This window comes from Bradysia coprophila, unplaced genomic scaffold, assembly GCF_014529535.1.
Source record: "Bradysia coprophila strain Holo2 unplaced genomic scaffold, BU_Bcop_v1 contig_732, whole genome shotgun sequence".
Classification (NCBI taxonomy): Eukaryota; Metazoa; Arthropoda; class Insecta; order Diptera; family Sciaridae; genus Bradysia; species Bradysia coprophila.
In genome coordinates, this window is record NW_023503972.1 from 3514607 (window position 1) to 3540943 (window position 26337).

Below are 26337 nucleotides of genomic sequence, written 5' to 3' on the forward strand. Positions count from 1 at the left end.
TTTAGTTTCGAAGTTGTCACGATCCGTTTTTTTAATATCAAATTTTTATTTTTTTTTCAATTTTTTTTCTTAAAATTTTTACATTTTCTATATTAGAAAATTGGCAAGCGAGTAAGAAAGGAAACCGGTAAAAAAGGAATCGAAATTACTGTCTTCAGTTCCTTCACTCGGAGCTCTTGTCTGATTTATTTTTTTGTTTTTGTTTTCCTTTTCTTTCTTTTTTTTTAAATTTTAAATTCAATCTCGATTTAAATTAAAATTTTACATTTTTTGACTGACAAACAAACTCAAAATACTGGCTAACCCACTTACTTACATACTAACCACTAGAAATATTTTTTGGAAAGTTACAGTCAAAAAACTTATTTTTCTCTCGTTTTCGTTTTTTGTTTTAATTTTTTCTTCTTTTATTTCTTGATTTCATTTTTCATTGTTTCACTTAAATTTATTTTATCCACAAATATTATTGATTTACATATTCAGTCGGGAAGTGTTTTTTTTTCTCTTCTCATTTATTTATTATAAATCTGATTCTATGATGCTGCCACTGTCCATTATTTTATGTATGCGATTTTACAAGAAACGAAACAAACAAAAAATTTAATAAAAAATCGACTGCATCCGTCTACTTCGACTAATATAAGTTAGACAAATCCTGACACACTTTCAACCAATGAAAAGAAAAACAACAGAAAACTACGTGATTTACCAGCGTTTGATCTGGCCTTTACATTGTCTTACATGTTCGAATGACATGTCGATATTTTTAATTTGGTTTTATTCACTAACATTTAGGTGCGGTAAAGTCAAGAAAATAGTCGCAAGTCTCAGTTGTGTTCGAACAGAGGGAAATACGAAAGGGATCAATGGGGGGATGGATGTTATCGTCAAGTTATTTTCAATCGACGTAAAAGATTATTTTAAGCGAAAAAGGGTTCTACGGTATGCCCCTAAGCCACCTAATGAACGGAATTTACCCAATATGTAGATAGTACAGCCGTCAAAAAGTAGATATATCAGAATAGCGGCAGTCAGTAAAATGCGGTTTTTGATCACTGCAGGAATTTTAGTTAGTCTACCCGACGAATACCTTGCAATGAATTTATATTTGAAGCTGAAGAACGACTAGATGTTTGTTGATAACATAATTGGCGGCTGTCCATTTCGGGAACGATTTATTTTCTCGAAACCTTTGGTTACAAAAACTGGTGCATTTTAGAGACATACCACTGAGCAGTATTTTAGGATAAATCTTTGACGTTGATGAAAAATGACTTGTGAAAACAGCAAAGATTTCCCCGTTTCAATTCGACAAAGAAATTCTTTTCTGAAAAATGAAAACCACCAGAAGTAAGGGACTTATGGGCAGATTAGAAAATGAAATCTTCAAACAAATCGAAAAACGAATTTCCGAAAATCACAAAAGAATCCTTTGGGATACCACAATATCATGTGAAAATGACGCAACAGGTCTTTTACACGCTTCAATCGTCGAAAGCCGTGATGTTCCAAGCACATCTTTCTTGAAAAATCCATTACAAAACTCGGAATAAACGTAAAAAGTCTCGTTCTTATGTGTTTAATGACCTCGGCTTCGCCTCGGATCATAAAAACTCACATAAAATCTTGAACTTTCAACATTTGGTCCCTTGTTATGTAAATGACTATAACAAACCGAGAAAACCTCTGCACACTCAAACTTATGTTCAATCCTCGACACAACATTCATGACTGTTAATTGACATTTTACGTTCATTAGGAAACTTGGCTATTCGAAACGAACAATCTCTAGCACGACTTCGCTATCTGAAACTGGCATATCGAATAATTCACTGGCAATTGTGATGCACAAGAAATTAGTTCTGTTCTGTTCAGTCTGATGGCAATTACCAACTTGTAAGTCTATCTGGACAAGACACCACGGGACTGAGTCTTTCTATAGAGTAATTTGATGGAGAGTTTCAATGGATTTTTGTTTGTCTTCGCTTTATAGTTGAGCAATCATTCCGAATTAAATGAGCAGTTGGCACAGAATAATTTGAGTTTTTCGTTTATCTTGGAAATTTTCATCACATTTCTTTATCAAATGAAATTTTTATCTTACGTCAGGGTCGTCACTACCACAATCTTTAGGCATTTTCATCTACATTCCGTTTTTCCGTTTCAATTAAAAAAATTCTAACAAAGAAATCACTAAAATCATATTCACAGCATCCCCCCTTCAGTAAATCAGTAAAATAAAAATAAAAAATCAACAAAATTCAATATAAGCGAAGTGGAAGAAGAAGACCGTTGGAATCAACTCCGATCAATTATGCTATGACCAATGGTTCATCATCTTCCACCGAATGCGGATGATTCGGTTCGTCATCGTCCAATGCGCCCAGCCGTGTCGCACCCGTTTTCGTATCGTAGTGCGAATTGGCGAACCGGGAAAATGAATGAGCCAGACGCCGATGTCGCTGCACCAAAAACACTACGACTGCGACCAAGCTGATTACAATCAAAATGGAAATAATGACTAGCCAAGTGGTGGGCGCACTCGATACGGCGATGGTCGACATCCAGGCGTCCGGTTGGATTTCAATGTGTTCGATTTCGTGGATATCGGAATGGTAACCCTGCGAAGAAGAAGATAATTCATTTGGTTACTTGATGCGATCTTTATGAGCAGACTAGCGGAACTTACGTGTACGCTTTTCAGACGGACACCCAATGTGAATATCTTGAGCGCAGCATCGGCTCCTCCCAAATCGCTTGGATTGACCAGTATTGGTGGAGATTTCGATTCGATCGTCAGCAGCGGCTTCGTTCCATTTATCTCTAGTCCCGGTACAATCAGCAGCTCGTACGTGTATCTGTTGGAATAGGTGTAATTCACAAAGTTCCACATTTGTTGGTGCTGTCACTTACCTTCTGCCGCTAACTTCTTTCCAGTAGACCACATACGTTCCATTCCTTTCGGGCCAGACTCTTAATTGTGTCGGTGCTGGCAATCGAGGTGCATAAACTCGTTTCGTGGCCCATTCCGTACCTGTGCTCGTAGCTATGCTGACGTCCAGTACCGCACCGTCCTCGATTTTATCGAATGTGTGCATCAAGACCTTGCTTCTGGACGGTTTCAATTCAATCATTGACGTGGTGTTGAACGTTAATTCGGTGATGTTGATGATGTAGCCCGGGTATTTGTCGGCGAATGGACAGCTACATGCAATGGTAATACATTCAGTGGAAATTCTTTTCGGTCAGTCCAATTCCGTTACGTTACCTGTGTTCCCATATTACAATCAAGTCCTTAGTTCCAATGTCAACTGTAGCTCGGATAGTTCTTGGTGGCGAGTCTGGCTTGATATTTGTGGCTAGCGATAACGGCTCACGTGACAACGGACCAGGACCTTTGGGTCCAATAATACCAACCGATATCAGGTACGAATGGCAAGGACGTAAGTATAGCAACGAGGTGTTTGTTGCCTGTGTTGTTTGACGAGGTTCTGAACATTTATTGGAAAAAGGAATTTTTATCGACCATCGAACCAGCAAAAAAATTGATTTGTGTAACCTACCGTCGTACATCTCATCCAATGTCGTTCCGTAGTACACTCCGTAGGTCAAATTCGCTAAATCTGTCTCTGGCTTGTTCCATCGCAGTCGTGTCTGATGTTCATTGTGATATATTGAGACGCCTGTTAATTCCGGTAAAGCTTTGCCCCGTAACACGACATAGATCGACGATTGACGTCCGTAATACTTATTCTGGTATGCCGACACTTTGATGGTAAAATGAGCGCCGGGCACTAGGTTTTCCAATCGAAGCGTCGTGTTTGTGGTTCGAGTGGAGGGCAATTTGGGATACGGTGGCGGTAGCGAAGGCTGAACAATGTATCCATCGACGTCTTTAATTGCATTCCATTTGAGTTCGATAAAGTCGGATCCAATGCTGGTGGTTTGCAGGCCAGATAGACGATCGATGCTGGTCACGTCGTTGAAGGCCAGCCGAACCAGAGTTGACGGTGGTGACTCGTTCTTCGAATTTCGTGCGCGAACCTAAAATTGACAGAAAAAGTCAGGAAACCGCAACGATGCTGACAACAGACGACAAACGAACTTACCCAGAAATTGTACGTGGAATTCGCTTCGAAATTCGATTCCAACACAATGGATCGATCGGCTGGACTCACTTTCACCGAATTGACGGGACTGACATTCGGTGACTGAATGCCATAGTAAACCGTGTACTCCTTCAGAATGCCAAACACTTCTTTCGGCGGCTCCCAACTGACTTGAACGCGAGATCCATTCAGTTGCGTTACATTCACATTCAACGGCTCTTGTGGCATTCCTTCGGCGGTTGTCACATTAATGCTCAGATACGGCGGATCAACATGTTCAGTGCCCTTGACGCGGACATACACTTGTACATTGTACGTGGTGAAAGCCGTTAAGTTGGTGAAACGGAATTCGGTGTGTTCGATCCATGACGTGTGATTGGTCCACTTCTTTGTGGCAACTTTGCTGATCGACGGCAAATATTCGAAGGACTTTCGTTCATTGCCTTGCATGTACCAGAACACAAGGAAACTGGACGAATTCAATGTTCGCTTGTACGGGAACAGATATCCGACTTGGTACACTTTGCTGGTGCCATTGCAATTCTCTTCGTCCGAACCGTCGTAGCAATCGGTTTTGTCTGTGAAGCGGAATGAAGAACATTATTTACAGTAAATGGATATGGATATGGCTGTTCATTACTGTCGCATCGTTTCGATTCCGGGAAGCAGGTATTGTCGCACATAAAGAACCCTCTTCTGCATAGAATTGGGATGTCATCCGTATCGGGGCTGAAGTAGAAATTAATTTTGATAAGTGAACGAGAAGGGCAAAAATATGATCGGTTGCATTACGTGATGGGCTTTTTGGTACAGTCATCTTCGTCACTGCCGTCGACACAATTCTTTACACCGTTACAGTGTTTATCGAGCGACAAACACACACCGTCACTGCGACATCTGAAAGATAAATTGTCACATCGACTCGATCCAAAAATGAACGGGAAACAACGGAAATTGTCGTTTGCCCTTACCTGAAGAAGTCTTTGCCGCAAAGATTTTCACCGGGGCAGTACTTTTCATCTTCACCATTGGGACAATGATTTATACCGTCACACAGTTGCGGTTTCGATATGCACAGTCCCGAATCACAGGTGAATTCGTTTGTCGAACACTCTTTGACCGGTGGCAACGTCGTTGTTGCCTCATCCGAACTATTGCTGGGACTGACATTGGTACAACCTAATTCATCCGAATTGTCGCCACAGTCGTTGATTCCTGCAAATCGATAAAATTTGTACCTCAAGGCCGAAATGTTAACTCAACAACAGCCAGCCATACCGTCACATTTCCACCAATAAGGAACGCAGCGTTCATTCTGACATCTAAACATCCAATCGTGACAGGTCGGGATTATCAAATCCGGAAGATGTGGCACGTTCGTGGAACTGGTGACATTGCAATTCTCCTCGTCCGCTTTGTTGTGGCAATCGTAGTCACCGTCTAAAATCAGGAAAAATTTAATGGAGTTGAATGGCGCAGACAATATGCCATCTCGACAATCTCTTACCGCATTTCCATGTTTGGTAAATACAGCGACCGTCGCCACAATTAAACATCCACGGATCACACTCCCGTTGGTCGCAATTCAGTTCATCTGATCCGTCAGTACAGTCCTGGTCTTGATCACATCGCCACGCATTGGCTATGCACTGAACGAAAAATGGGGAAAAATTAAAAATAATATTCCGTTCGAATAACATCGGAATGGACAACATACCAAGCCATTTCCACATCTAAACTCATCCGATTTGCATGTCACAGCGGTGATGTCGGTTTTGTTGCAGTTCATTTCATCGGAGGAATCACGGCAATCATCTTCAGTGTCTGGAAGAAATTATTTGATTTCTGTGACTATCTATTAACGAACCGCAGACGCTACGAGACACACTTACCACACAACCATTTACGATTGATGCATCGACCATTGTTGCATTTAAATTCAGTTGATTTGCACTCGTCGAATTTGCATTCAGTTTCATCGCTTCCATCCGAACAGTCACGGTCGTGGTCACATAGGAAGTAATCGGGAATGCATTTGCTGTCGGATACGCATGAGAACATGTGTGGCGGACCTACAAGGAGGGAACATTTTGTTGTCAAACTTAGATTTCGTCGCATAGCACAAGTGGCTTACATTGTTGTTTCGACGTTGGACATCCGGTCTCATCCGAATTGTCACCACAATCGTCTTGGCCGTCACATCTAAACAGCATCGGTACGCACAGCTTATTGCCGCACGTATAAAATCCGGAACTGCACGTGTTCTCCAATTGTGGACAGGTTTTGTTTGCGAACGGTTGTGTTGATCCGGGACAGAGACATTCGCCGTTCGTCGACATGAGCATTTCGTTCGGACACAAGCAGGTGAAACTCTTGTTCGGCGCCCCAACACAGATATGCGAACAATTATTCGATGGGGCACATGCGTTTGTGCCGCTCTGTATGGAATGAGCGTACACTTTCAGGTCCATTAAGCTGGGCATACTGTCGGCAACGACACGTATCATGATGCCATGATCTTTATCGGCTGAGAACACTGAATTCATTTTCCAATCGTCCCAGTACATCAAATCTTTGTACACTCCGACAGCGAATGGATGTGCGACGCGTGAGTCCTGATCGAGTATGGTTTTGAATGCGCGTCCGTGCAAATCACAGCTAGCTATGTAGTCTTTGCTGGCATCGACCCAATAGACACGTTCCGCAATGTAATCGATGGTTATGCCATTCGGCCAGACCACATGAGGCTTTTGGTAGAGAACACGAATGTCAGAACCATCCAAATTGGAACGAGAAACCGATGGCTTAATTTGACTCCAATCGGTCCAGAACAGATATCCTTCTATTGGATGGACAACAATACCACGCGGCTTAGACAGATTCACAGTGTCGATGATGGTTTTTCGCATTCCAATTTTGTCTGGGAAAAGGCAAATGGTCAAAGTAACGTCTTGAAAATACAGCTCGTATGCTTACCTTTCGCATTAGTGGACGTTTTCAGTGCTTCAATTTTGAGGCGAGTTCCATCGACGAAAAACAGCAATTCGGATACCCAATCATACGACATGCCTTCAACCGACGCAAGTTCGATCTCGAGCAGAATTTCTGTACTTTGATTGCCATTGAGACATTGCCGACCAATTTCGTCTGTCATAATGTCCGCCCAAAACACACAATTGTGCTTCATGTCGAACTCTATCGCAATAACATTCTTTAATCCATTGATCGGCAACACTTCCTTCTTTCCCGATGGTATTTCGATCCTTGATATTTTATCGCGTTGAGCAACAACCAAGAAATCGTTTGGTTGGCCGATCGGACATGGTGTCTCTTGCGGTAAATATTGTGACTGAAAACCATCAACGCAAACGTCTCCTTCAATCAACCGATATCCTTTGGTTCGATTGTAAAACTCGCCTGGTTTGCAAGTGTCCGGTACTTTGTAGGGATCGTATGTGGTCTGGGTCTTGTTTCGGATGCACGGTGACTTTGAATTTAGTCGAGAAAAACCGAAGTCACACTCAAAATCCCACGAATTGCACGAACAAACTTCGGTACGCATTTGCCGTTGATAGTCCTTGCCATTGTAACATTTTGAATGGGCAGCTCGACGCTGATAGGTTTCCAGCAATCCCAACTGACATGGAACTAGTGAATCTTTATTCTTTGAACCGGGCGACCAAAATTTGTAGTCATCTTCAGTGCAGTTGTACTCGAAAGCATTTTTCAAATCGATTTTCACTATCAACCACCTATGTTCATACGGTTCCGATCCGAACAATGTAAATGTTGTGGTATTCGTATTCGGCTCAGTCATGAGGCCATAGACTTTGAGATCGGTAATATGGAACGAATGCGACAGAAACTGTTCGCCCTCATCAATCGAGTACAAGATTTGGTTTGTCTCTCCTTTCGATTTGAAATACTTTACGGCCACCAAAACACCGCCATGATCTCCGTAATTGAAGAAGTGATATGTTTTCAGTATTTGTTTCCACGTTTGACCAGCGTCTCGCGATATAAACACACAAGCATGTCCTTTGAGCGATTTTCCCACCACGCCCGTTGCCATTATGACACCGGGAGCCGATTTGGAGCTCATTATCGTAACGGATCTTGTGACGGGATACAGTTGACTGAATTTCTGCGAGAGATGTAACGTGCAATCCGAACAATTGAGCTTTTGACCTTCCTCGTCGTGTGTTGGAGCCACGATCGGCTTCCACGTGGCACCATGGTCAAACGTGATTAACGAGCTCAAATGTTCCGGACCGACAGAGCCGAACATTTTCAGTAGACTGGATGTCATACGGGTCACTTTTGACGCTATGTAAATGCCTCGCATTCCTTCCACTTTGTACAGTTCGGTAAATGCTTCGTCGGACGTTTGCCTGTTTAAAATTGAGAAAGGGACGCTATATTGATGGCCTAGTCATGGAAACTTAAATTAATTTTTTTTTATGTTTCTTGCAGTCGTTTACTGTCAACTATAATCGACCTAAACTTGGAGGAAAATCCAGATTCGGTTTAAAACTGTAAAATCATTCATGTTGGGCTTAAAATGAACTTACAGGGGACGTCAGTGGAATTTAAACATGAATTTCCTTAAGGTCTTTTTCAGATGCTATACACATACAAAACAACCTGCTCATAGCAGCGCATCTTATTCGGAATTTCAATTCTTGAGAAATTCTAAAAATACTGGAAAAATATGAAAATCCTTAAAATTTCTGAAAATATTTAAAATTCTGAAGAATTCCCGGAATAATTTTTAACACCCGTGTAACTATTCAATCGTTTTATTTGTATGAGTGGTCGAGCCAACAAAACAGCTGAAGCAAATTCATGTCTAAATTTCACTGATGTCAACTATGCGAATTTTCGTGGAAATTTTTTCGATTACTTGTCTCAAACATCAGTAAACCTCAATCTTCGTGTTGAATAAACGAAATAGTAGTCTAACCAGAGCGTTGACAATAGATGGCGTCCCGCCTCGTCGGACGGAAATAACGCCATCTGTTATGATCTCACACTCTCACTTCATTTCAATAAAATAAGTTTTCTCTGACAAGGTAAAGATATTTTTGAAGTGGCATGGGCAGCTGATTGCACGTATACGTATTAGAAGAAAATTCTACTGGTCTTGAGTATGATTCTCAGTAAACCTACACAACAATGTTTGCCACAGTTTGTCTATATTCATTACATTTTGCATAAATTAAGGATTCACTCGCGTCCATGCCCAAAGCACCATTTCGATCTCAATTAATTGGCAATTAGCATGTCTAATACTTCGAAATTAGTTAAACTAAATGACGTGTTCGACAGACAAAGTTTTAAAAATTAAATTATTAAAACAATTTCGTACGTGCGGATCATCCTTCGCATTTAAATTGGAAGTCCATTGTTCAACAAATGTAATTAAAAAATTTTTAATTACCATTGGGTGCCGTGGAAATTGTTTAATGGATTTGTTGTTGAGTATTTGCTACGGATGCGGTGTTGAAATACACATACTCACACACTCTACAGTCAATGAGAATTGAACCGTGCCGTCATTATGCAACTCGTGAAAGGATCTCTTTGTATAATGTATGTCGTTGGATTATTGCCAGTTTAGTTATTTAAAGAAGGAAAATCGAACACGTTTGACCGAATTACTTGTGCTCACAATGTTATCATTTGATAAATTGGCAGGATGAACGTTTAGCAAAAGTTTTCAGTTTGAAATTTTCACTTTGGAAAAAAGTTTTATTTAACGCAAGGACATACACAATACGTGTTGTGTATTTATGCATGTATCACATTTATGTACAATGTACAATGTACATTCAAGCGTCTTCGTATGCTTTCGAAGTTATTAGGAAACAATTGTTAATTGTTTTGGAAATCAATTTGGAATTTTTGAAAGAAAAAATTGTCTGGCAAGTTGTGTGTGGTCTGGAAGTATTATTTTGGTAATAAGTTACGGGCATGTGTAATGTACCTCAGTGGCGAAAAACATTTGTCCTGCGAGTTTTGTTTTGGAGCGCCACACATCCGAATTGGTGTCAAGGCGAAGATAATAGAGCCGAATGAAGCATTAAATTGAAAAATCAAATTTTATTTGGAATGTCTGTTGTTACTGACAAGTACAATTTCTATCATGTCTGATCGCCGAGATCTGCCTCTAGGGCTACCCTCGTTTGTGGAATTGCATAATTTAACGATATTAAGCTGCACTATCGCATTCACTCCCTTTAGCTCTGCGTGCATGTACAGCAATCTCTATCCGAGATCCGATAAGAGACGATAAAGTCCGCGAGTCTATAGAAACCAAACATCTGGATTTTTTACGTCTAATTACAGCGAACGTCAGTGAAGTTTGAATAAGAATTTTCTTCAGTTGTTTTCAGCTGATCCACAGGTCTTTACACGGGCTTAGCACTATACTTGTCCGTAGTAATAAAGAACTCATTGAGCCATAGGAGGAAAACGTTCATCAACCCCAAATAACTAGTGAAGAAAGTCATTTACATGACGAGGGGTAACAGGTTGAAAAGTCCAGTTTTCGTGTGATTTTTGTTGATCCGAGACGAGGTTGATCCCAAATTATCCAATGACCTTTACACTCTTCGGACATCGAAAGTAGTTGTTGAAACATGAAAAGTACAGATTTCGACGCACGTAGCATGTAATAGCACATTACTGTCATGCAAGGACACCTTTTGTTGAGACGTGCGGGAAGGCTGGCTGTATTTCGAGGAATTCATCCCACAGGTCGAAAGAAAAAAAAAATCCCAGCAAGACAGTGCGGTACTTTGTTGTCTTGATGTCAGAAAATGCGACGAACTGGTTTTGAATAAGACGGTAATGACTAATGAGTCGTTTTCTGGCGGCAAGACAACAAAAGAACTCTCTTCGAAAGCACTCGAAGAAGAAGTACCGAATTAATGATTGCATGCGCTTGCTGTTGGAAAAAGACTGCCTGTTTCGAGAGCATTTAGAGGGATTCTTCTGAAAAGCAGAAAACCGAAATCGGACGCATTTTCTATTGGAATTTTTTATATGTGCCCAGTAAGGTATTCGACCCCAGAAGCCAAAACCACTTTACTGTTACTGATAGTAACCGACATTCTCTTCGTGCAATTTTGCTTAAAGCGCAGAAGTTTAAATTACACATTGAACTGAGAGATCATGAAAGTTAGCTGTTGATCAGAACAACGGGACAAAAAAGTATAGAAATAACGAGTAATACTTACACCAACCAACTGGTCTTCCACGTCACATCCGGAACATACGAAAATATATTTTCCAAACTGGGAACAAATTTAATGTCGGTCAGGTCGCTGTTCGATTCGGACACGTATAAATGCGATACGATTTCCGAATGAATGCCTGATGCCATAATTCGTTTGCCTTCGACGTCGGCGATATGGATACCCTGGTGGTAAAGGTACAATAACATTATCATGAGAATGAGGACGGGAAAATAATATTTTCTTCAGGACCGCAAGCAACCACCCAATCAATTACCTTAATTTCTAATTCCGTTTGGAAGTCAGCCTTAACAAAGCGTCCCCGCTTGTATGATATGTGTAACTGGGTGTTGTTGAGCACTTTTCTCGTGGCAAACATAAAGTCTTTTTTGATATGGAAGTCTTGCACATTTTCGATCAGCAGATTGTACTTTTGCGGTTGATTTTTCAGCAAATCGGAAGCATTCATAAATATTACGGATGAGGTGTCTGCAAAACGAAATCGAAACAACAGAACGATTAGGTAACATGCAACAAATTTCCACGGTATCGTTTGCAAGCAACAACATCACGTACTTGTCGGCTCTTTCCGTTCAATGTATAAATGGATTGGTAAACCATCGCCGGACGACCAAACAATTGATTTAACATTCGTTTGCAATAGGGTAAATGTTTCGCCAAAGTTCGTTGTGAAATATAACTGGAAATAGAAATTTAATCCGTCGTTGAAACAAGCATGGAAACCGTTCAAAGATATAAGTAGATGATATACGGCAGTGGGTGTATACGTGCAGTTTGTAACGGGTTTATACCACCGTAATGATCGATTGAAGAAAATTGTAACGGTCAGAGCTTCCGTACAACATTAATTAAGTTTACAATTTGCCCGAATTGAATTACAACCACCAATTAGTTTGTGAAACTTTCCCGGATGTTGCTCTCACGACTAGTTCTAGGTCAACAAGCTATACTAATCAAATACTTCCAAATTGCAATCGAAGAGATTCCAGATTCGCACCGAATGTTATGAAAACTTAACGAGACGTCAGAACCTTCGTGAAAAAGCGTGGAACTTTAAACTACGTCAAGAGGATGGTTTTAAGATAAAGCTTTCAGTGGTGTGAACCAATTCTTTCAAAGCAGAATGATATCGATCGCTGACCCATTTCGAAGAGAACACATCTTTGTTTGGCAGGGGCGGATCCAGGAAAATTCCTGACATAGGCGAGAATTTCGTAAAACTCTGATCCGGGGCGTTATTAAGTGCGTTTTCTGGGTACAGAAATTATAAAATTAAATCTTTTGACCCGGTTAACGGCTACGATCACTAACAGGTAACAGTACCTATTGTTTGGTTGACACGTTGGAAGTACTGGTTCTGATTTGCTACTGAACCCTGAACCCATTCTCACTAGTTCATCAGCCTATACATTTCAATTGGAAATATCAGCAGTCCGCAGTCTTCTCATATATGTCTAAGCAAGTCCAGACACTGTGTAACTAACGCTTTAGTGGATGCTCTACGTTTGGATTGTGTAATTTTTGTCAGTGTGTGTACTCTACACCCAAGACAGATCTTAACTTGGAACATACGGGTCTTAGAAGTTTCCCATAATATGTTGGAACAACTGCTAATTTACGAGAAAATTTCAATCAAACATTTCCTTACCTTTCTGTCCGGATCCTGTTTATCCAATACCAAAAACGTTTTCGCATCCTGTTCGTAAAACGATATCTCAGACGGTGTAAAATCGAGCATATGTCTGACTATCGTTTTGCCATAATCCGAATTGGTGAATATTGCTTTGTTTCGAGGGTCGGTGAACACAATCTGTAACATCAAAATGAGTCAATTCAACAACGACAACAAACAATTTTTATTCACGAAATAAACAAGTGCACCGCTCCGACTCACCGTATTAAAATTTGGATGCGTCATGAACTGATCCAATGTGGAATTCTGTTCTTTTCCATCGATGCTAATGTTGAACGCTAGTGTTTTATCGACGAATTTGTCTCCGTAATCGTAGGAAAAATATACGGATGATGGTGCTGGTGGAGGCATTGATTTCGGATCTTCTAATGGCCCCAGTGGTGGTTCACGAGCCAAACAGATCATAACGTTGGTTCCCTCGCCCAGCCAATGCACCATTAATTGAGCATGAGAATCCAACAGTGGATTGATCTGGAATGTGTGAGTGTATGGGGTGAATATTGAACATTACATCAAATGTACGGGCTAAATGGAATAAATATCTCCGGGGCGCATTAAATCGTTTTCTTCTAAATAAATCAATAAACCAAATCGATTCAATTTATGCGGGACGTTTGAATAATATTGTTTACTCATAACACAATAATATATTCAGCATGCCGTTGTTGTTGCTATTGTGTGCTACTTTATATGTCCGAAACACACTCAATTAACGAACCACGTCGGAATAATTGAATATTTCCTCAATAAGCTTTTACTCACTCTTATTGTTGTCGTGTTGAATTAAAGTGATGGACAAAAATAACTTAGAACGAAATCAAGTGTTTACTACGAGTTCGTTGTCAGTTAAGCGTATAGTGATATTATACGGCAATTGTCTTACGTGTTCGCCGAGATATATGATACACGAGTTAATTGTTTGATTAAATCGTTGTCCTACGGTATACAATTGGCACATCGATTTGGAAATTTAGGATTGAATGGTGTTCAAACTAATTAACCAAACGAAACGGACTAACCATCTGTTATCGACAAAATAAATGTTAAAACAAACCAAGTAAAAGAACTTCCACCAGCCGTTAGAGGCGTTAAAACAAACGAAGTAATAGATTTAATGAGTATATCAATTTCAAAAAATTCCTAACACACTAGAACCCAAAGTATTAACAAGAACTATCAGAAATAAACCTGATGAAGTAACTTTGACACCATGGTTCAAAGAGAAACCATTTGTGTGATTCTTACTTTTCAAAAACATCTAGAAAATCTGGAAAACTTGTTGACTCTGCCGCACTGTAAATGCACAAACACTATTCAAACTTGATTTCTTCTGACAATTATCTTCTTGTAGCCTTCGAAGTGAAGACAATTGGTCTATCATGAAGTACAGAATCGGAAAATGACATCGTTAAAATTGGTTCGAAATTGCAGGAGATAAATTCAGTGGAGATGAAGAAGCCAAAATTTATATTACACAAAGAATCTCCATGGACATGCAACGATACAATTCTAGTTGTATAATGGGCACGATTTCTGCGGCGAAACATTTGCAAGAATTCATCAAAATGTTGTGTTGTGGGTTAGAATGGAAGAAATATTTTATTTGTAATTTGAAAAGACCCAAACTTTTACAGGTCGGAATAGCGGCTTAGCTTGGCCACCGTTTCTTAGTGGGCACAAAATGTTTTTTGAAACGTTTTTATCTGCGGAAGAATCAGAAGCGTGTGTATGGTTTAAGAAAGTTTCAATTTGTTTTCAACATCGTCTGACACAAAAGATACCAAACTCTGCTTAGCTGTTTTGGTAGCTCAATCACTGACACCTCGAGTCAGCTAGGTTTGTGATATATTAATATTTCACTTCAATTATAATTTGGAGTACCATTCTCTTAGAGCATTGCATCAGTGCCACTGTTACCGTGGTACCTAATGAGAAATGGTATTTCCGAACAGAAAAGCATCCAAAAATGTATTTAATTTAGGATCAGATCGAAACCGTGATGAAGTAATGTCTACTACAAGTCAACTCTCTGGCAACCGTACACACCTTGTTTACAAAATTTAAAATTGCCTTAAGAAAGGACAGTGCCCGCTTGCAAAGTTCGTTGTATTAGAAGTGAGTACAGAATAGGACAATTACATGTAACTTATGAATTGGTAAAATGGGAACGGCAATTTCATGAACAAAATTTTTTTTTTTAGTCGCTTCTGCACTTCCTAGACATCTGAGTGTTACCCATTCTACATCACTATGAAATAACCCATTAATTGATGGTCAATTGCTCAAATTCGACAAATTCCAGGGATTGTTTCTTTATACAATTGCAATCACACGCTGTGTAATACACAGTGTAATGAAATTTGAAAGGAGATTTGCCTATGATCACTATGACTATATCACTAGGGCAAGCGTGATGGACAAAAGGTTAATCCACTTTTGACACCAATTTTCCATTAATTTTGTTTGTGAAACGCAAAATGAATTCGCAAAATTGCATTTTGTGATTGAATCGAGAATTGAATTAAATTAAATTGGAAAATTACGGGTATACATCAACTAAATCAACCTGAGAGCTTATTACACATAGAACGATTCTATATTGGATTTAATTTAATAAAACAAATTGCGAATTGACCCATTTTCCTTTGACGTTCAACGAAATCAATGATGCAACTTTACAATTTGCATTAAAAACAATGTTTGTTCCGTTTTCTTCTCACCAGTTGTCCGATGCGAAAATTTTCCAGTGCAGAGACTATATGAGGTGACTTTCAATTTCCCATCATTTCTTTCCTTTGCAAATCAACACTGAATTGTTTGGCATATCAAATTATCTATTTGCATAAAGTGCAACAGTAGCTTAAACGCTGATGATTCGTTTGGATTTAACAGCATGCATATATGTGTAATGAATACCCATTTTTCATCAGTACCAATACCCCAACGGCTGCAGTTCAAGAAAATTGAACCTTTGTTTAGTAATGAAATTGCAATTCGATCAATTGTTCGATGTGCTGCCGGGAAAATTCTGAGTAAACTTAATTATGGAAAGCGTACACATCCGGATCAATGTTAAGATTCAATCGTAATTGAATGAAAATGCTCTTCCAACGTTCGCAATAAAATCAATTTGGCGAGATAAAATGAAAGCTTTTATCCGGGCTTATCTTATTAATAAATATTTCAACGAGAAAATGGAAAAGAATGAGACCAGAAGTCAGCACGTATATTATATTGAGAACGTCAGTTGCTGTCGATTTCATCGAAAATCGAATGAAAATATTTATCCAGCCGATAGTTCTTCCTTCTACTTTCCTTCTACAACAGGATACGCCGTCGTTTCTGTTCTTTTTTTCTTGCAATGTAAATTTTCTGTTCTGTGTGAGATTAATGCGAAGAATGCTCAGTCGGGTAGCCGCCTCATCCCTAGCTGGGAAAGGTTGAACAGGTTTTTGTTTTGAACACGTAGCCCAAGCCCATTAATCGGCCTAATTAAAACGGTTGTACCGTTCCGTCAAGGATCTGATGTTTCGCAGGTAGTCCACTCATGCAAAGAAAACTATTAAAACGTCTTTCCTCCGTATACGGAGTCATAGTTTCGTGCACCGTGTAAGGACTTGTGAGCAGTTTTGTATGAGTGGACCAGCTGAAAAACCAGATGAAGAAAATTCATGTCTCAATCGAACTAATAGTTGTCTTTTGTCTTATATGAACTCCATACGACTGTCGAATTACGGGAATTAAGGGAGGCGGACAGAGTTCTGACAAAATAACAGTTAAAAACACAGCGGCTAAATTTACAGTCCTAAAACAAAATGATATGTGGACGATTTGTTAACAAACGAATACCACTACCTTCCATACATCACTTTCGGACCATCGGAGCACCGGATTCATCTGGAAAATATCGAGCAAAATTTGGAGACCATTTTTATCCCTAAATTCTAGAGTGTGTGTTGTTTGTACTGAGGTTGAAAATGAAGTTCAGAATAATGATCTTGAACCCATGGGCAAAATCTAAGCCGGCTCCTCTTCAAATCCTGAAGTGCATGAAACGGCGTGCTCAAGTGCCAAGATCTCAATTTCTAAACTATATTCAGTTACCCGTCTAGGTTAGCCAGGATAACAGCAGATCTATTGGGATAGTGATAATACACAACGTCCGCTTTTAAATTAACAAAAATTGTTCTTAGCATCAAAGGTCTAGGTCATACTAGTCATTATGGGCAATAAACACACCGAAAGACATGAGTCATCGGTTGCAATTACTGCGAAAAATGTTTTTGCAAGTAAACAAGTATAGTCAAAATAACGCAACGAAATGTTGTCAATCATGTGACAATCATATTTCGTCATTCTTCGAATCACCGTTGTTGTACAGCGTCGCAATAGTTTCGGATTAAAAATGCTCAACGAATTAACAAATTGAAAAGTGCAGTACTTTTGCGAAGGTAATCTTATCAATTCAATTTATAGGAGATTGAACCGAAAGTTATCAAGGGGATTTTCACGGAATAAAAAGAAAATTTCTTTTTCCATTAAAATCGTTCAATGTTATATTCAAGTATTCTATGCGTACAAATATATATATAACCATGGCACCGATAAGATAAGTATGAATAATGCATATCCCCGGTTTGATTTAATTAACTTTATTGAAAATATTGTTTTCTATTTCAAAAGTTAAAAAAAAATCTTTTTCGATAAGAAAATGAATGAGGATGAATTTGATACAGAAATAGAGCTAATTGAGACTAGCAATTTTCTTCAGCAGAATTCCAATTTTAGATAATAATTAAAATGCCAATGGATAACATCCTACATCCAATAGGGTTTGAAGTTCGAATGGTAAGATTTTGAGGGGGAAGAGCGAATTAAGGCATCAATTAGTTGAAGACAGGTAGAGATAAGTGGGCCCGTTTGAAAACATTTAGATTTTTTTAAAGATGAGTTCACAGTTTGTGAAAAATGCGAGGAAAATTGCGTGCGGCTTCCGCGAAATTACCAATCTTCCAAAACAGGTACGCAAATAACGATAGTAAGCACTGTGTAAACATTAGGATTGGAACAGCTGGTAAACAGCTGAAGTAAATGCCCATCTAAATTTCAATTACGTTCACCGTAAGATAATATTGAAACGTTTCAATCCGAACCTGAATTCACTGGTTTAATGGATTAATAGATCTGTGTTTCAAGATCGGGCTTACACCGGATCGTCCGTATCTAGGACTGAGTCTTAGCAACAAATATCATCGTGGGACGCTCAGCGAGGTTTTGCAGATATTGAAACATATGATCATTATACAGAAAAAGCGTGTAAAATGAGAATAAATGTTCCGAGAAAAGTGTGACGAGTACTTGTTTTTCTAAAAGAGTGTGACGTCAAATAAATTCCGACAATCTATGTCTGTGCTTCTGGAAAATAAAAACAACCAGCAACAATTACAAAAATAGTGTGAATAAGGGGACCATCTTTAATTCATTATTTTAGAGTTGTATTAAATTTCCCAGACCTAATATTTCAGAATAATTTTGCTAAAAATTCCGATAGAATTTGGGAATTTTATGATTTTTTATAAAGTTTAGCAACACTGACAGAAAAGATAACGTTTGATATTTGTCCGACAAAAGTTTCGGGAATCGGGTTTTCCCGTCGCATTAAAGTATTTAATTTGAGCATGTTCGTAAATTTCAACATTTTTTAAGTAAAATAACGTCTTAACATAGTAAAAAAAAGATTTTGATGTGAGTTGAGGAACATTTATAAAAAGGCATGTCAGCCATTTTAGAAAATGGAGGAATTCATTTTCTGAAGTGCTGTACGCTTTGTTATTTCCGGCTTGCCAACTTTCGGCACCCTGGATTTTACTTAAATAGTCGAGGAATGCCTCCAAATAAATTTCTAAAAATCCAAAACTGAATTCTAGATTTTTAGAAATTTATTTGGATGCATTCCACGACTATTTAAGTAGAGTCCAGGGTGCCGAAAGTTGACAAGCCGCAATTACTTTGAGTGTGTTAATTAAATAATTATTTTTTATTTAAGTATTTTTATGTTTACATGTAAAGTATGGTCCATCTAAATGGTAATAAGTCATATACGCGGCCTTCAAATGTTGCCACTTCGTAGTAATGCGATAAAGTATTTGCTGTTGCACTGGACTCTCAGCTATCAGAAAAGTCATAATTCATGTGAAATAATTTGATATACGCAGATAAAACCAGTTTGATCTTAGTCAGTGTCCCTTGGCAGTAGTCCTTGAACAATTTCGCTAAAAACTTTCCGAGAGCTTATGTTTTTACTGTATTTTTTAGATTATAAATTCCTCACGTTTATTCAAAGCAAATTAACCAAGAAACAGCCACGAGATAGGTCTTAAGGCACGCAAAATGTGATCTCAAAGTGAGACTTCAGTATCAGGCTTTTTCGTAATCTAAATTTCGCAGCCTCAATATCTCAGAAGCGGAAAAATGTTCTGCCTGGAAAAGGATGGACTTTCATAATTGAAACATAAGCTATTGTTTCACAAGGAAACAGGCCATGTTTCATCCCAAATTTTATTAAAAAAAACTGATTCATTTTATAGGGCCGCTCTCGCAGTGAAATTGCATGTGAATCTAATTCATTCGATTTTTCCAGAAATTTCTGATGAAATCTGTTAGGATTCCTTAGATACATAATTTTAGGATTCTTTTATCGATCTATGCTGGTATCACATCGATACTGCGACCCAGACAATAGAAACCTTGGTCTAAACTTGCCAAAGTCGTGAAATTTTAGTTCAAATTTTAAATGGTAAGCCATAATGTCTGAAGACACCCCTTTTTCGAACTGAGTTAGCTATTTACCTTAAAAAATGGTGAAATTTACCAATAATTTTAAATCAAATACTTTCATGCGTCGGAAATGCCAGCTCTTTTAATGACGCACTTCGTACACGTACTTCGTATACGTACGGTTTCTATGTGTGGTATAACGTATACTGTTCTTTGACAATTTTTGTCGATTGTATGTTGATGGTTATGTCAGAAGTAAGGCAAAAAAAAAGGCCGTCTGGCATCCGGTTCGCGTGTGCATCCAGGAATTTTTTTTTGCAAAAAAAACGGACACCGGGAAATCTACCCGGCCCAGCGGAAAGAAATTATGAAAAGGAGGAAAGAAGCGGGAAAATGACTAGAAATCGCGAAATGTCCAGAAAATGACTAGAATTCGGTCCTTGCAATCGAGGTCGAGAATTGATTGAACAACTAAAAAAACGTAAAAAAAGGGAAATGAGTGGAAAACGAACAGCAATCAGAAATTAAAATGATTAAATGCCAACAGGACATTATACAACGGGAAGCGAATCGAGATCTTTTGTAGGAAAATCGCAAACGAAGCCTTGTCATTAAACTGTAATGGTGATCAAAATTTCAACTCGCTTCGCTCGCGATTTTAGGTTTTCAATAGTCGTTAATCGATTTTCTTCATTTCGGAAACGTTGAAATTGTGTAGCTCTTGTCGTCAATATACTTTTTCCTCTGTATTCGCGTCATTTCAAAAGAATAGAATTCAAACGTCTGTACATTTACTTGTCATTTCGCGACGACGGAGATCAATTGCGTAACATTATCATCGAGCCAAACGTTCCTTCTAAGCGTTCTACGACAACATTCATATTGCAATGTATTCTAAAAGGAAAGGTTGATACCCCCGAACCATGCATTTCCACATTTTCTTTTCTTCTTCTCTCTCAGACGCTCTCATCAACTCATCTCAACACAATAATAACATGCACCCTTTCAACAATGTGTCATAATAGAGTGTGTACCCGGACATTAATAAAAAATGTTAAAACAGAATGCACAGTGATATCAGATGAACGGAGAACGCGCCATACACACGAACGCTCGATAACGTTCTGCAGTATTATATATGCGATTACGGGGGTATCAATATTATTATATGAATTTCCAGGAAAGTTTTATTAATGAAAAAAATGCATTCAACGCTCACGACATTTTGTTAATCAAACGACTAGCTGTGTGTAAATTGGTGTTGCATTCTTATCAATTTTCTGACAAATTTCATTCACCAAAATGTTTATTTTTGGTGATTTATTACATTTATGACGAATACCAATGCACCCGAATATGTAATCTGACCCGTATGCAATTATGCTCGGTTATGTGTCATTACTAGTGACACACGTTTATGATTATGATCTTTTGTGTTGTGTGACATAAAGCCAGACCGGGATGATTTCTCAGTGATTATCATTTTTTGATGTGAATCATTGGTGTGTCCAATAAAAACTGTTTTTTATGATGTCACCAACCGATAGGGGTATAGATGACAGAGATATGATTTTGAAGACGCAAACAAACAATAAAATGAATGGTAAATCAGTTCAAAGGACTGGTACAATTGTATTCGAATGACCGACTCAACAACAACAATTTTGTTGACAAAATCGAAATTATAATCTCTGACGATTATACAAAAACAAAACAAGAAAAAATATTTCGTTTTGGATTAGTCATGTGAAAGTTAGAATTAGTTATTTACATTTAAAAGTGTGAACAGATTTCGTGCATTTTATTGATACAAAAACATGATACCTCGTTCACTCATCAGTTGCCTCTGTTATCGATTTTAACGACGACACAGACAACACCACCAACAACAACAACAATTCCAATAAAACAAAGAAAACAGAAAACTTAAACTGTTGCAAAGAAAGTTGTTGTTGTAGTTATCGTGAATAGAATGATATGATAAGACGACTTTGTATGTTGATAATATTGTACTGTGGCAATCGTCCAATATATTTTATAAATAAATTCGACAACAGAAAAAATTGTGACGAATGCAATCTGACTACGCTAAACGAAAAACTAAAATCTTGAGAGGAGACAACAAAACAAAATTTTTGTTTTTTTTTTCAGATTCTATTTTCCTCCTTGCAGAATTGTATTCATAAAATATACGACGCGATGACTGTCATTATTCCCGATATGTATGAAATTGCGTAGAAAAATTATATTTTACTGCGGTTCGTCCAACTAAAAGGACCATATCTATATATGTATAGCCCCCCGACTGATGATATTGTAATGTCATTTACATTTCATATTTTGTCAATATTGAGTTTATTCATCGCCTATGTTGTATACAATAATCATCAGTCATACAAATGAATATGAAACGTTCAATGGACGTAAACAGTTTTTTTTATTTTTTGTTCAACAAAGAACGGCAAAATGAACACGCAGTGATTTTCACAATTTTTCCCGTCCCAAAACAGAAATCGGAAAGAAAAATCTCATTTTCGTCAACTTACCACTGCCGTAATATTTTTATTTGTTTCCCCCTTGTCACTGGATGCATTGGAATCCCTTTTCTGTCGTTTGTGAGAAACATTTTTTTCCAGCGAATCGGCGGTGAAAACAGCCGGTTTATTTATTCGATCACTGTGCGATTCGTACACATGCAATGTTTTCGGTTGTCGGTCACCGTTCTCATATTGTAATGTTTGCACAATCATACAACAAATTATCAAAAACATACGAATCATCCGCGCCATTTTGGCTTAAAAAATTATTATTTTGGATTGATACATGCAAAATCAGAGATGAATTTTTATTTAAACACGCGTTGATACAACTTATCACTTTGAAGTTCGATCACAGACTACACAGAAAAACTAAACATCAGCAGGAGCAGAGAAGATGATGGGAAAAGATTTTTTTTTGCTGCGATGAATGCAGAGAGAGTGAGATAATTAATAACCAAATGTGAACGCAACCATCAAAATGAAGAATCTACTGTGAAGCAATTGGTGCGACTCGCACGAATAACAGATTTTATCAATATACCTATACCGTGCTTGTATGGAGAAAGACACTTTTAAAACAATTTTCGACAACCCAACGATCTGGTAATGTCGTTTAGGGAAATGTTGTTTGGAAACTAAGGCTCAAATGTTTCAAGGACATTTCGTCACAAAATTAATAATGTCGTGGCTCTATCAGAGGAATGATAAGTTGGTAAGATATGGTAGAGGCAGACCCCAATATTGTATGGAATTCTCTCACATTCTCTACCATACAATTCAGCTGTCATCCTCATGCGCATTCTATATCGGCACAGACGTACCAACTTATACACTTCACTGCTTATGGCATTTAATGCAAAGTATATAAACACTGAAGGGATCGCAGACCCTCAGGTAATAACAAGAAATACGGATCCCGACTTTCGGGTGAATATAAGATTTATTATGTTGCATCTCTGATGTTTGGCATAAAAATGTTGTCTGAACTGCGTTGATCAGTATAAAATTTTCCATGGTGAGTATTGAGCTGCGTGAGATGCAACCTAACAAAGTGAATTTTTCTCGATTTTACTTGTGTCCAACGTTATGAAAATTATATTCACCTGAAAGTAGGGATCCGCGTGTTTTTGCGGATCTGCGATTAACCTTCAGTGTTTACATACTTTGCATTGAATGGATTAAGTATACCAGAGTGAAGTTATACCACCTGAGAATAGAGCGCAAAGAATGAAGTGCTGAAATTATGGCTCCCCTACAGGCCAACCAAGGCTTCCTCCACACGATAAACTTTTTATTTGTCGTCAGTTTGCCAAAATATTTTGACCGTCCCAACTCAAGGAAATATTGCGACGTAAATTCACGGTGATTGTAAAAGGTCTCGGTATCCGAGGAATAATTTCGCTATGATTAGACAAGAAACACTTACAACTTGAACAGTATGTTTATGACATCGATATAATATAGGGTAGATAGGTAATGTCAAAGCAACTTTATGCGGAAAGATCAAATGGATGCGCGTGTGCAAATTATGTGTATCCTTGGTATCCAGGATACCGGGAATTTTTTTTGCCGAAAAACTGGATACCGGGAAATGCGGGAAATCTACCTGGCGCAGCGGTAAGAAATAATGATAAGGACAAAAGAATCGAGAAAATGCTCTTACTAGTCATGACCTGACCAGATATCGGGAAATTACCAGAAATCGGGAAATGATCAGAAATAGGGAAATGACCAGAAATCGAGAATTGACCAAAAAAAGGGTCCTTGCAATAGAGAACGAGAATTGATTGAAACACTTGAAAATCGTAAAAATAGCGAAATAAGTGGGAAACGAACAGGAATTATGAGTTAAAATGATTACAAGAAGAAAATGATCTAGATCCTTTGTAGGAAAAAGAAACCTTTTCAATGAACTGTAATAGTGATCGTCGCTCGAAATTTCAGTTTCAATCGGTTTTCTTCATTTCGAAAATGTTGCTTCAGTCAATATACGTTTTCCTCTGTACTCGCGTCATTTCAAAGGAACAGAACTCAAACGTCTGGACATTTATTAGTCAAAAAAAAAATCGCTCGCTCCTCTCGTGCTATTTTTCTTTGTAAGTACGTTTCCATTCATCCGAAAGAATTTATTCACAAAATCTTTCGTTCGCTTCCACTCCCGTGTTTCTGATGAAACACATTGTTTGTCAGCATTATCGAAAAATTATGGTGAAAATGTCATATGTGTCCTTAAAGGAGCCTTAAAAATTATCTAAATAGGTACTTTGCTTCCGTAAGATTGAAGATAAATATTCTTTACCACAAAGTCCTAGCATTTAACCGGGAAATACCAATATTATTACCGGTAAATTTGGTTGAATTTTAGTGGATACGGGAAAAATTCGGGAAATCGGATTTGGATACCGGGAAGAAAACATTATTTGCACACGCGCATGGATGCATGTGTAACATAACTTACGTTTTGAGAAAGCGCGCGAAATAATGTCATACAAATATTTGAAAATAATTGAAGCTCGGCATTTCTCAAGTTCCTTTTTCTCTTCGTTTTGTGTTGTGATTCGTATTTTTTGCACTTGTAAGTGTGCTATATTTCCGAAATTTCGTTCTTCGTGTCTCATTATCTACAGTATATTATATCGATGGTGGATGGTTTATGAGCTCAAAAGACTTACATATTCAAAACGCACTTACTTACTGTATAACCATTAGGCTCTCTTTGCGAGTTCATTTATCGTTCTGGTCTATCGACAACATAATGTTAGAGCGAGATGACGCTACCTTTCGTTCTGTCAATATTTTTATTCTCTCTGTCTTCTCTAGCTGTGCGTTCATTTTCAGACATGTGTTCATCCGGCCTTGATGATTATGAGACAAAAAATGCTATGCTGATGGGGATGATGAGTTGCAACAAACTTGCAAACTTAGTTGAAAGTATAGAAAGGATTGTTATTACCCCGCGTGTGCGAATAGTATAGGACAAGCGAATTTAGGAAATATTTTCGTTTTAGAGGTGAATTTTGACGATACACTGATCTTTACTTTATCAGACGGCTGTGAGACAGAGGAAAGACACATAAGAAGCGGTTTTGTGATTCGTTTAGCTTTGTATTTGGCTTTAGAGATTTTAGTATTTGAGTGAAACAATAAACAAAAGTCCAACAACAGTCCACAAACAACAGTCCTGCCATAGCACTGCTCCTAGCATTAACACTAGCATAACAGACTTCAAAAAGACAATTTTTGATTTATGTAACGGGCGTTCACCAGCATGTGTTGTGTGTCTTAAATCACACCAAGAAAGCCCCCAAATATGTTCTATGTTAATGCTGGGAGTATGGCTATGATACTGCAATAATGACACACTGCGTTGACAATATCGGCTGAGCCAGGAATATTGATCAATTTATTATTTTAAATTGCATCTCTTGAAGACCATTTTTGTACAAACTTAATTGGCCCATACAGACTCAGTATAGTTTCTGTCCGGGTGGTGTTTGTAAGGTAGAACGGCGCACATCTTCACGTCAAATGTTGAGAATTGAAAGGTTTTCTTGTATCATTATACAGGCAGGAGAAGAGACCAATTTTTTCTTTGAAAACGAAATTTCGATTGTTTCTCTCACATGATCGATGTAGAAGTAGGGACCTGCCATTGATACTGCTTGTAAATGATTGCAACTTGATCTGCGAAACATGTATGGAAAAGCGAAAAGCTAACACTATTGTGTACACATGTGCAACGTCACATCATACATTCTATGCGGGAAAACCATCGGACTCGTAATTTCCGCTTCATTCCCGCGTTTCGAATTGTATCAGTGGTACCTCGTTCATGAAAATTTACTTCTCAAAACATGTTTTCTTATCAAGAAGGAAGCAAAATGTTTTCTTTCCGTTCCTTTGCATAATAAATTCATCAAAAAATCGCGTTTGTTACAGAATTTTTACACTCGACCAGA

At 38.2% G+C, this 26337-nt stretch overlaps 2 protein-coding genes across 2 annotated transcripts in view; both read right to left on the minus strand.

The window, feature by feature from the left end:
* On the minus strand, window positions 1–22750 carry LOC119084189 (sortilin-related receptor-like). The gene is made up of 21 exons (XM_037194062.1): window positions 22385–22750; window positions 13263–13532; window positions 13017–13178; window positions 11924–12047; window positions 11625–11836; window positions 11351–11532; window positions 7086–8500; window positions 6244–7029; window positions 6002–6181; window positions 5827–5933; window positions 5617–5758; window positions 5388–5549; window positions 5081–5324; window positions 4902–5006; window positions 4750–4838; window positions 4110–4687; window positions 3564–4044; window positions 3269–3491; window positions 2914–3204; window positions 2690–2858; window positions 1–2621 (listed from the first exon to the last, which is right to left on the minus strand). The coding sequence occupies exons 1-21, from the start codon at window positions 22625–22627 to the stop codon at window positions 2313–2315; spliced, it is 6474 nt and encodes a 2157-aa protein (XP_037049957.1). The 5' UTR covers window positions 22628–22750; the 3' UTR covers window positions 1–2312.
* The window catches only part of LOC119084195 (vitellogenic carboxypeptidase-like), an 18273-nt gene continuing 8328 nt past the window's right edge, over window positions 16393–26337 (minus strand). Inside the window, exon 3 of the mRNA XM_037194073.1 lies at window positions 16393–16403. The gene's annotated coding sequence lies outside the window, so the exon portion shown is untranslated. The remainder of the gene's footprint in view (window positions 16404–26337) is intronic.